This window comes from Pithys albifrons, chromosome 8 (genome assembly GCF_047495875.1).
Source record: "Pithys albifrons albifrons isolate INPA30051 chromosome 8, PitAlb_v1, whole genome shotgun sequence".
Lineage (NCBI taxonomy): Eukaryota > Metazoa > Chordata > Aves > Passeriformes > Thamnophilidae > Pithys > Pithys albifrons.
This window is the reverse complement of record NC_092465.1, coordinates 16746170-16758263: the sequence shown is the minus strand read 5'-3', so window position 1 is coordinate 16758263 and position 12094 is coordinate 16746170. Positions and strand designations below refer to the sequence as shown.

Sequence of the window (12094 nt, the reverse complement as noted above, 5' to 3'; positions counted from 1 at the left end):
TAAGTAATTCATTTGAGAATTTGTAGGAATGGACAGTCTTGTTACTTATTACTCTGCACATCCACTTGCCACCCTCACACTTTATCAGTGGTAGTTTGGGACCCATTTCAAGACCATTGATTCAACCACTGAAGCTGGCGGTGCCTGGCAGAGATCCCTGCAAAAGTCCAGCAGCTCCATGCTGATGATTCACTATTGCCAACCAGAACCTGAGTTCCCCAGGCTGCCTCAACAGGCACCACACTGACACCGCTGCTCACTCCCCCAGACAACCTCCTCACAGCAAGCCGGTTACATACCTGCCTTTTCTCCCCCGCAGACCTGTCATCTCAAGAATTGAAACCAGGCTTGTTTGGCAAGGGTATCTTCCATATTAATCAGAACCTGCTAAGGATGATGAGGGTGCCCCAACACATGCAGGAGTCCTTGCTGCCCAGCTCTTGCCAGACTCTACATCCTCCTGCCTGGGAGGTGGTAAAAGCCCCTCCTATCTGTACCAAATGACAGGCTGTTAAGTGGCAGAATGAGAACCATGCTGTTCACGTCACTCCATCCCAAGGAAGAGCACAGCAGCCCCGGTGTACAAAGGTGTAGATGGATCGTCGTAATGAGAAGAACAACATTAGGCATGGAAGCTCAGCAGACTAGGGCTCCTACGACCTTGAATCAGGGAAATTCTGCCAAATAGATGTTATTTCACATGCACAGCTTATCATCATCTGCCTTAACTCTTCCAGAAAGCTGTTGGATATGTCTCAGAGCCAAGCATCCTCAAAATGCCCATTGAACACAAGTTCTCAGCCCAGTGACCTGAGGCCACTAGCTTCCATCCCCATGCTCTGGGAGGAGCAGGGAGGACAGTCCTGGTTGCTCAATGCTTCACTTTCTCTGCACACAAACAGTTCTGGGTAGGAGCACCCTGGAAGCCATTACCCAGCTGGGTTATTAAATGCATCTTTGATCGCATTAACTATTTCCCTCTGACATCCACTAGTGATTGGGCAGATTCCAGCACCTCCTTTCCACTTTTAATAACCCTACAGCAATCCCCTAGACTCCAGGCTAGTTTCTCCAAGTGCAGCTCTGCTCTGGGTGTGCACTCAAGCTAACAATATGTTTGCATCAAATTCCACATCCAAAAAAACCCTCTGAAGAAATCTGTCCAGCCATGGGATACTCAACTGCTCTCAAAAGACCAGAGCCATTGGCAAGATGCTCCTGTACAAGGAATTGTTTGCTTTCCCAGTGGATGCTGACTGCCCATGTGGCAGTGGTTTATCTACCTTGAAGGAGTGGGTGCACCTGCAGAGTTGTCCCATGTGCATCTGCTGTGTCCCCTCCACAGCCCAGGGGTGAGGTGTGCACTCCTGGGAGTAGGGGAAGCAATGGTTGCCTGTTGTAGTTTGGGATTATTATGTAAATTCTCTCCCCTGCCACTTAACTGCCCAGGCCAGCGGTTAACAAAAGAAGTAGTTAACTGTTGATGGCTGGGGTGGGGGCAGGTTTGTCTCTTTTGGTTTCTTTTTTTTTTGGATTTCTCGGGAGTCTTGGCTCGGCGGAACGGGGGAGTGGGGGCTCGAAGGAGGCAGTCTGCTCTGCTGGTTACTGCTGGGGTTTTTTTCCTGGCTGTCTTGCCGCTGCCCACCTCGGACTACTTTTCGTGCCGCGCTGCTGTTGCTACCTGCCTTGGATTTGCTGCTGGTTGCTCGTACCTTTTCTGCTTCTTGGACGGGGAACACAGGGGGAAGAGACTGAGTCCATCTGAAAGCCCACTGCTCGTCTGTTTCGCTGGAGAGGGACTGAAACTCACTCTGCAGCCAGCCGGGCTGTGACAAGGACACTTAAGTATAACCTTTTCTCCCGGAGAAAAAAACCTGCTGGGTTTTGTTGTTGTTTTGTTTCTTTTGGTTTGTTTTTTTTTCCTCTCTTGTGGTGTTGGGGAAGTGGGTTGTACTAGTCTGTTTACATATATATATATATATATATATATATAGCAGTTATCCTTCTTGTATTAAAATTCCTTTTCTTAAATTTGATAAAGAGTGGTGTGATTATTGTGGAGGAGGCCCCTCCCCTGCTTGTGGGTAAAACATTTTGGTTTTTTCGCCTCAAACCGAGACATTGCCTTTTGCCTCATCACTGCCAGCTCACACAGGCATGCTCTGTGGCATTGCAACAGAGCTGAACACAGCTTTGTTGCAATTCTGAGAACTTGTAAGACAGGAAGGCCTAAAGGGCTTGAGTTGAAGACATTACCTTGCCTACATTTCTGTCTGGGGCATGCAGAGCCCCTTCAGCCTGGTGGGATAACCCATGCCCTTCCAGGAGCTCCTACCATCACACATACCTTGCAGAATTCATTGCACTTCTGTTTCCAGCTATTTCTACATTGCTTGTGCCATTGCCAGCACTGAGAGCTGCTAAAAAAGAGGAAAAGCATGACTGGCCCCTCTACACAGCCCATCAGTGCTGCACACCGGCATTCTCTGAGAATATGGGTTGGACGGGGGGACACCTCAGCAGGCTCAGCTCCTCCGTCACCTGCCTGAGGCAGCTTGTTCACACCAGGCATGCTCAGAGTTCTGACATAAAGTCATTGCAATTAGACAGCTGTGGTTTTATTTTGCTCCCGTGGGTGTGTAGCTGCCTTTCCCAGGACATGAAAAAAGGCAGGTGACACAGGCAGCTAGAGTGGCTGGCTCTGAGCCAGGGAGGCTGCTCACCCAGGGCTGCTATGCCTGAGAAAGAGCTAGTCACAACTCGTCCAATGGCCCCTTTTAGCCTCATAGATTGGGGCTCAGCAAGTGGGGCTGCTGGTATCCCTGGGAGTGCCTCCGTACTCTTGCCACTGCCCTGTGATTCAGGGCTTAGGACTTTAGTGAGATCTGGAATTAGCTTTATTGTTCCTGTACCGCAGCACACGCTCTGGGCAATGCAGCAGGCATTGCACAATTGACTTCATTATATCTGAACCAGCAATTATGCTGCTGTTGCTCAGCTCCAGCAGAGAGAACTTCTGTCAGATCACTGCTGTGCCTCACATCCCAGCAGGTCTCTAGGAGTAAATGCCACACTTGGGTTATTGAAGATGTTCAGTGATGAAGATCCCTTGGCCCTGAGGCAATCATGCTTCACTACCCTTGCTGCTAGCAAGCCTTAAACTTGTGTCTTCTTTCCCTGAGCATGCAGAACAGTTAATCCTCTTCCTATCTGCACCTATCTTATATATATCTTAAGGCCTTTATTGAGTCTTTGCTTGGTCTTATGGTAGTCTCCATTCCTTCAGCCTTTTCTTGCAGCACATAACATTTAGCCTTCTTGTCACCCTCGTTTCTCATCTCTGGATCATTCCCACTTTCTCTAGACAAAGGATGAGGTAACCACTGGGCCCTTTCTGACCTTGACAAGGCATGTCTATCTTAAGGAATGGCTAAGGGAGAATTTTCTGCCCACCTCCATGCTCCTAGAACTTTTCAGAGTGGCAAAGTATGTTCCAAATGCTGCCATGGTAGAACTGCAGCAGCACTCAGATATACAATGCAGGGCCATTACCAAAAGCCAGCCGAGCTTTAGGGACCGTGCTCAGTGGGTTACTGTTGGAGCAGTTAGTATCACCAGGGCCTTGCTTGAACTCACAATATCTGCAACTTACAGCCAAGCCTCATGCTTTCTGCAAACTTATTAGTTTCACTAGCCAACGTTGTCTGACTTGTGCTAAAGCAGAGCAGACACTGCTGAAGAGAAAACTGCACAGGCCACTGATGGGCTGGGGGCACATTCCAGCTTCTCCACCTCCCCACCTGATCACGCTGCTAAGAGGATTATGGGCAGAGGAACTGCGCAAGGACTGAGGAGGGGTAAGCAGGGCAAGTGCAGATGCAACTACTTTCGGAAGCTCCTGGCTGAGTTAAAGGTGCAGACAGGGGCCCTGTTCCTGAAGCACCCCTCATCATCTTGTGTTTGCTATAAAGGCTAGGCTTTAAGTGGAGGGCACTGGGCTTCCTTGCCAAAACCACAGCACAGCTGTGCTCTCTTCTACCTTCCCAAGAAAGCCATGTCCCCAAACTGCCCTGTGACACTGTTTGCTCTGCCTAGAACAGCCTGAGTGGAACTGAGGTCTGAAAAGTTGGAACAATAGTTTGGGATTTCCTCAGCAGAGAGAGGAGGAAACTGGGGTGTAGATGGCAGGTACCAGGCTGGGCTCTGAACCTGTCTCCTCCCCAGTTTCAGCTCTGGGTGCTTTAGGTGTGGCAGTCTTTAACATACTTTTGGAATACAGCTATGTGAGAGAGTCTTTGTTTCGGTAACTGAAAGCTCTGCTGACAGGAGTTCCTGTACCAGCAAGTATCTGTCAAGAGCGGCAAGTAGGGACTTTCCACTGCAGTGGGCAGGGCTCTGCCCCTCGGGTATCTTCAGTCTGTTCTTCCCATCCTTCACTAAAGAGATGGTTGAATTCTGACTCTATAGCCTAGAATTTACCTTGCTTGCTTTTAGTACCTCTCTGGTTGCCAATGTAGAGTCCAACTATGTTCTGAGCAATGATGAAAATGTTTCCTAAGCAATTCTTGCAATCTTGTGATTTCTGATGTGGTCTGAAAACATTTGCAGGGTCTTCTTAGATGTGTAGGTAACATCTCTCTAAGACAAGCATCACCTTGCGACAAATTCAGCCAGAGAGAGCTCGGCCTCTGTTGTGTGCTTGCACGCTACTGTTACCAGCATCTGGCAGTTTTCTGAGCAGTTAGGCACTGACAAAATGCAGCTGATTGGTCCTCTCTGGATTTAGCCAGATGTTCTTAAGCATTTCAAAAAAGCTTAGACATCTGTTTGGACATTTCAGATCAGAGGCACATAGGGATGCACAGTTTCAAATGACTCATGTTTCTCTTGTCAGTCATTGCTGCTTTGATCATCCAACAAAGCAGCATCCAAGTGAGTATTTCATTGTGAACATGCATTTGCAGCAACGATGAATCAGGAATATTTCATTCTCAGCTCCCTACCAGAATGGTATGTAAACAGATCCAGGCATTTCTTGGAGAAATATAACACCATTTTATACCCCTAGGTGCCCCCAGGTTGTCGTACAAATCTTTGGAATTTGTAGGCTCAAACCTTCATGCTCAAACTATGCCCACAAACCATGTGGCTACCCAAGAAGCTGCTTGCTGCCTAGCTTGACACCTGTGCTTCCAACCACTCCTGCAAAGCATTCATGTTAAGAATGCCCCAGAATTAACAGGCACCAGGGAATTAAGGGGGGTGCTAGGACACACCCAGTCAGAAGTGATGCACTGGTGCTCACAATGCATTTCAATGAACACCTTTGGCAAAGATTTTCATGGGGAAAGATGATACCTCTGCTTCTTTTCACTTCAATTAACTTCTGGGTTCAAATTTTGATGCCTCAGTGCTACCAGTTACTCTCTCACTTTCATGGACTGTCTGCATCAGCATGGTCTGCGTTATCTAGTGATCTCTGAGGTCACTCAAAGGACATTTATACCACGGGGAGGTATTTCCAGAGTTATCTAGTCTCCACAGCATCCTGTGCAGGTTCAGCAGCACTCACAACCTGGGGCATTTCTGTGGGAAAAAAAGCTCAACCTATTCCCACCAGGTTGATTAAACCAGTTCTGATCCTTTGGCTCAGCCATTTCTGCAGGTCTCAAAAATATGTTGCTTAGACACAGGCACAGGCTTCTTAGGAGTAGTCTTGCTTTCAATCACTTTACACATGCTCATCAGTGAAGGTGACACTTTCCAGGTGACTCAGGCACAAAGAAAGGCCATTGTGGGTGGATAATTTTAGGTCCAGCTTTCAACTTTCAGATCAAGCTGAGAGATGACAGCACCTTTCCATGAAAACTCATTAAGACAGCACGCTCAGGCAGAGGCAGGACTGGTTCTGCACCACAGTGGATGCTGTGAGCATTTTGGAGGGGGTAGGACATGTTATTCATTGTACTAAAGCAGACATAAGTAAAGTCACTGCAGACTCCAATAAACCCCCTCCAAGGTGCTTTAAGCTTTCCTTATCCCCTCAACATTCATTTCATAAAGCTTTGTGAAGTCATATCAAAACCGCAGAGGCAATGCAGAACCCAGCTGGAGAAAAAGCCCTTCGGCAGGCAGAGCTTTTAGACACAGCCCTGGGGCACAACAGTCCTTGAGGGGCTTGACACAAAGCACAGGACAGAGTTTTCCTGCTTTTTTTTTTCACTGATCTCTAAAGAGGTCAGGAAAGCTTGTGCTCATTTCTGAAGTGTTTCCTCTTTCCGTGTTTCCTCCAGAAATTCTCCCAGGTGTTTTTTGGAGGCTCTGGATGGCTGGCAGAGACCTGGCTTTGTGATTGCCCAGGTATCACATCAGCACCTACACTCGCCAGGACGGAAGACCTAGGCCGGGTTCTTTGTTGGCTTTCCTGGCTCAGCCCCCAGAGTCTCTCTGGGCTAGTGCTGGATGGTGACCAGTAGGACACTAAGCTGGAAGGTGCTATTTCTGCTCCTCAGCAGAAGCCCCTCTGCCAAGACCGGCAAGCACCTTTCAGTGAAAGCAGGACCAGCAGGACTAACCCTTAAGGCACACTGCCCTTTCCTCGAAGAGACGCCAGGGTGTCCCGTCCCCCCTTCGGAGGATGCCGCTCCCCGGTTGGCCCTACCCACTTATCCCGCGGCTATGGGGCAGCACAGCCGCCCCATCTGTGCGAGTCTATGCAAACACGCGCAATGCACGCAAATCTATGCAAGCCCGTGGGGCCGTCTCGGGCGTGCCGGCCCGCCCCGGAGCGTCGGTGCCGCCCCCGGTATAAGGCGGCGACAGCGGCACGGCCGTCCCGAGGTGTGGAGCTGCGGCAGTTCGGGGACAGGCAGGTCGTGAGGCAGAGGTGGCATCATGGTGAGTGCCGGCTCCCGCCGCTCCCTCCCTCTGGTCCCGCGAGTGCTCCTGGGAGCGGGGGAACCCCGGCGGGACCCTCCTCAGAGCGGGCTGCGGTCCCCGTGGCTTCCCGGGAGGGCTCTGCCGGGATCTCAGAGGTGCGGGCAGCTGCCGGGAGAAGTGCCTGTCGTGCTTGTCCTGCCTTTGCCTGGCTTCAGCCACTTCCTGAGGTGCTCCTTCCATGGCTCTCAGCAGCCTCCCTCCTTTGAGCATCCCCTTGCACTCCACAGCAAGGATGTCATCAGTGAGCCCCGCAGGGTTCGGAGACTCGCGGTCGGACAGGGCAGACGCCCTTACCACTCTTCCCTCTCCGACTTTTATTACTGTCGGTTCCTGCCCATGTCCCGCGGTACCATCCCCAGCTGCGGTGAGTGAGCCCCGTCTGCCAGCCTCCCACGCTGCCGACCCATAGCTCAGCCGCGGCAGCAAGCTGTGGCTTCCTTCACCCAGTGTCCGGCTCCAAGGATGGGCATCACTGTGGGTGGGCTTCCAGGCTGCCCTGCTGCCGTGATCCTGGGGCAAGCTCTGGCTCCTGAGCTCTCCAGCTGCCCTGCAGAGCATCCCAACCCCAAGATTCCTTGGGCACCCTGCTTCCTGTCCCGCAGGCCTATGCTCCCAGCCCTTCCTTGTGCCAAACCTTGCCGGGAAGAACACAGATTATGCGGGCAGGTGACAAGCACGACTTCTTCCTCCTGCTGCTGGACTCTGCCCAGCCTGTTGTCAGCACTGAGTCCCACAGAGCAAGTCCTGGCTGCTGTATGTTGGTGGGATGAAGTGCAGTGAACAGCATAACCCTCTGTGCTCCCACGCTGATTTGCAAGGTCCCTGGCCAGGCAGAAGTCCTTTCTCATCTCTTGTTTCTTCAGGTGCTTGCAGCTATGCCAAGTGTTTTCTGTGTCCTTCTGTAGAGGATTCTGGAGGACTTACCTCAGGACTTAAGTCCTCAGGACTTACCCTTGGCTCCTTGTGTTACACAACCTTTATGGACCTGCTGGGAGGGATAAGCAGGGTATTGCTTTGCTGCTCCTTGCACCTCAGCTTTGTGAAGGGTGAAGAGATGGGATTCTGCCTCTAACCATGGGTACCAAGGGCTTATTTTTCTGTCATCCCTCACTGTCACTGCTGCCTCTGAAATGAGCACTGAAAGCACTCTACATGCAGAGAGCCAGGACTTGCTGCATCCTGTGCAACTTTCTTGGATGGCAGTCACTGCCCTGCTCCTGAGTGCAAAATGGCTAGTTCCACCAGCTTCCTGCCACCTGACTCACACTGGGGCACTCATGGCTCTGGAAATCCGGTTTGATTTGGTTACTCGTCTGCCTCAGTTGTGCCTGATGACGCATCGAAATCCTTGGCAACAGCAGGTCTAAGGAACTGAATATTTTGCTTCTCATTCAAAAGACTGCAGGCTCTGGGATGCTTCACCTGAAGGGAGTAAGACTGCAGAGCCCATCTCAGCCTGGAGAGACCTAAGGCTGCCCTCAAAGCTGTGATCTAGGTGACCCTCCCACCTCAGCCCTTTGGTTCAGTTAAGAAGTGCAGCTAACACTTCCTCCTCTTCCGGAGCTAATTTAGGGAAGCTGAGCCTCAAAGTATGGCAACTGTTCTTGGCTGCAAATCCTCCCCCTTGCTGGGCACCCATCCTCAGTCCCATCACCTCCTCAGCTCCCAGTGCCTGGGTGGTGCTCTGTCATCTCAGCCTCCAGCCCTGTTGTTGGAATCACAACTGGGGCCATACCAGCTGATGCAGGGCCCCATCCATTAATCCATATGGATGTTTGTGCAATGGAGAAGATGCTCAATGGATCCTTCTCAGGGCTGTGGGTGGGGGCAGACCAGGGAATGGGTGGCCTAGTATCCTGGGCTTCAGCAGAGTGTCTCCATCTCCTTGGGCCATGCAGTGATAAGGGGCAGAGCACCAGATCTGGAAGACTGCAGCAGATTGGGATGGACACAGGATACACAGGTGCAAGGGCAGCGTGGCTTGCCCAAGCTGACAAGGGCTGTGGCCACCATGCCTGGGCTGTGCGCCACCTGCAGTGAATGCATTTCTGGTCTCTGCTGGGATATGACCCTGCCTCTCCTTCCCCAGCGCGAGTGCATCTCTGTCCATGTCGGCCAGGCCGGCGTCCAGATGGGCAACACCTGCTGGGAGCTGTACTGCCTGGAGCACGGCATCCAGCCCGATGGGCAGATGCCCAGTGACAAAACCATTGGTGGAGGGGACGACTCCTTCACCACCTTCTTCTGTGAGACAGGGGCTGGGAAGCACGTCCCGCGGGCCATCTTTGTGGACCTGGAGCCCACTGTGATTGGTGAGTGCGTGCTACTGAACAGTGACAATGGTCACTTTTTCTGGGAGCAACCCATTGCAGGACACTCCCTAGAGTGGCTCCTGCCACCTTTCCCCAGGCCCAGTTAGAAAATCTCTGTCATTGTACCCCTGTTCTGTCCTAGATGAGGTTCGGGGAGGAGGCTACCGCCAGCTCTTCCACCCTGAACAGATGATCACTGGCAAGGAGGATGCTGCCAACAACTATGCCCGTGGCCACTACACTATTGGCAAAGAGATAATTGATCAAGTGCTGGACAGGATTCGGAAGCTGGTAAGTGAATGCAGAGGAATGATGTGTCCCCCCCTGAACATCACATCTGCAGCAACCCAAGGAAAGGTTTGAAACTTCCCTCCAGCCAAGTCAGTGCTTGAAGGAACCTTACTTGTCTCTCTCCACAGGCTGACCAGTGCACAGGACTCCAGGGATTCCTGGTGTTTCGCAGCTTCGGAGGTGGCACTGGCTCTGGATTCACCTCCCTGTTGATGGAGCGACTCTCTGTTGACTATGGCAAGAAGTCCAAGCTAGAGTTCTCCATCTACCCTGCACCACAAGTTTCCACGGCTGTAGTGGAGCCCTACAACTCCATCCTCACTACACACAGCACACTGGAGCATTCTGACTGTGCTTTCATGGTGGATAACGAGGCCATCTATGATATCTGCCGCAGGAACCTGGACATCGAGCGTCCAACCTACACCAACTTGAACAGACTCATCAGTCAGGTTGTCTCATCTATCACAGCATCACTGAGGTTTGATGGAGCCCTGAATGTTGACCTGACCGAATTCCAGACCAACCTGGTGCCTTACCCTCGCATCCACTTCCCCCTGGCCACCTATGCTCCTGTGGTTTCAGCTGAGAGAGCTTATCATGAGCAGCTATCAGTGGCTGAGATCACCAACTCCTGCTTTGAGCCGGCCAACCAGATGGTGAAGTGTGACCCTCGCCATGGCAAGTATATGGCCTGTTGCCTGCTGTACCGTGGCGACGTGGTGCCCAAAGATGTCAACGCTGCCATTGCCACCATCAAGACCAAGCGCAGTATCCAGTTTGTGGACTGGTGCCCCACAGGCTTCAAGGTGGGCATCAACTACCAGCCGCCCACAGTAGTGCCAGGGGGCGACCTGGCCAAGGTGCAGCGTGCTGTCTGCATGCTGAGCAACACCACGGCCATTGCTGAGGCCTGGGCTCGCCTGGACCACAAGTTCGATCTGATGTACGCCAAGCGCGCCTTTGTGCACTGGTACGTGGGAGAGGGCATGGAGGAAGGGGAATTCTCTGAGGCGCGGGAAGACATGGCCGCTCTGGAGAAGGATTATGAGGAGGTGGGCCTGGACTCCTACGAGGATGAAGAGGAGGGTGAGGAATAGAGAAGCCTCAGCCAAAAAGGACTATGCTTCTTCCCAATGTTACTTGCAGAAATCCTTTGCAATAAACCGTTTCAGATCCTCCGTATCTCCCACTATCCCCCTAGCTGTACTGGTTTCTTGCCAGGTCAGGTGTGTGACGAGTGCTTCAGCCCTGCTACTGGTGTTGCTGTGCTTCCTTCCAGTGCTCTGCTCCAGCTCTGCCTCCCCACATAGGTAAGAACTGCATACCAGAGGGATATTGTCAGGACACATAGCAGGTCCGAGGAGGTATCCAAGCATGTCCATCAAAGGGATCCAGAAGTGTGCTGCTGATGTGATAGGAGAAGCAACTAGCTCAGGCATGGGTTCTCCTGTCTGGGACTGCCTCTGCTTGCCCTGTTCTGCCTATGTTTTGCCATCCTTCTGTGGCATGTGGCACTACTCCACCTGCCCCAGCATCAGCATCAGCTCCTGGTTCCAGCCGCAAACTGGAGATTTCTGTTACCCATTATCCAACATGCTGTTTCCAGAGATTAATTTTCCCTGCTTACCACTAATGCTCCAGCTATATTGACCCACAGAGGCTGCCCTCCCCTGCCCTTCTCCTCCCGACATGCACCCGTGTTAGCTGGAGGGGGAGTAGGAGCCATCCCCAGCTGCTGGAACACAGCCAGGCACTCATCCCACTGCGCAGGGCTGCTGGCACTGCTCCACAAGTCTGTGACCAAAGTGCTGGGCTCAGACTGAGTAGTGCCTGCTGCTGTGCCAGTGCAGGATTTGCTGCCCCTCACACCAGGTGCTGTGCTGATCCACTCTTTACCAAGGTCTGAGTGTAGGTAAAGGAAGGAACCTGCCTCTCCAGTAGTAATTCCATTGCAGATACCTCCCTGTACCTTCACAGAGACCTGATTCTGCAACCAAAAGGACGAAGGATTTGGAATTGCATCCTATTACTATTTTTGAAAAGTTATTCTGCGCCTCTGATCTGGACCCCGAGAGACACAGCAGTGTCCCTGGCTTGCTACTCCTGGCATGGCAGCAGAATCCCATCCATCCCCATGATCAGAGAGCGGTAGCTGTGTGAGCCCAGGCTCTGGCAGTCAGCATGCAAGGCTGGTGGTCCAGGCATCCTCAGCAGCAGAATCAGCCCTGGCCCTGGCAGGGGTAGCTGTGCTGGCCGCGGCTGAAACAGAGCTGCTGCTCTGAATGTTATCACAAGTTATTAACAGCAAGCAGTCTGCAATGACCCTTTTTTGGCAGCCCAGATTTGTCATGCAGATCTGCAGCCTCACAGGGTTGTGCAAACTGATTGTCCCTACTGGCACAGAAGGACAAACCTTTGCTGATGGCTCTCAGAGTGTTGATGGCAAAAGAGAGCTTTGGGGGTACCTGGGCTCCGGAGTCTGGTGCGTGTATGTATCGTGTTTCTCCTTTCTCCTGTTCTAGAAGCCGAGGTGGTCTCGGGGTAACCCC

At 52.0% G+C, this 12094-nt stretch overlaps 1 protein-coding gene across 1 annotated transcript; it reads left to right on the top strand.

Annotated features, from left to right (window-relative positions):
- The first annotated feature begins 6809 nt into the window (after positions 1 to 6809).
- On the top strand, positions 6810 to 10737 carry LOC139675182 (tubulin alpha-4A chain-like). The gene is made up of 4 exons (XM_071562498.1): positions 6810 to 6897; positions 9029 to 9251; positions 9394 to 9542; positions 9671 to 10737. Exons 1-4 carry the CDS (start codon positions 6895 to 6897, stop codon positions 10640 to 10642), a joined length of 1347 nt encoding a protein of 448 aa, XP_071418599.1. The 5' UTR covers positions 6810 to 6894; the 3' UTR covers positions 10643 to 10737.
- The last annotated feature ends 1357 nt before the right edge of the window (positions 10738 to 12094 follow it).

Bases quoted from the DNA above. Each gene is read 5' to 3' on its own strand.
- LOC139675182 (XM_071562498.1), top strand. The intron at 9,252-9,393 runs GTGAGTGCGTGC...GTTCTGTCCTAG, and splicing joins CCTGGAGCCCACTGTGATTG to ATGAGGTTCGGGGAGGAGGC. The intron at 9,543-9,670 runs GTAAGTGAATGC...CTCTCTCCACAG, and splicing joins TGGACAGGATTCGGAAGCTG to GCTGACCAGTGCACAGGACT.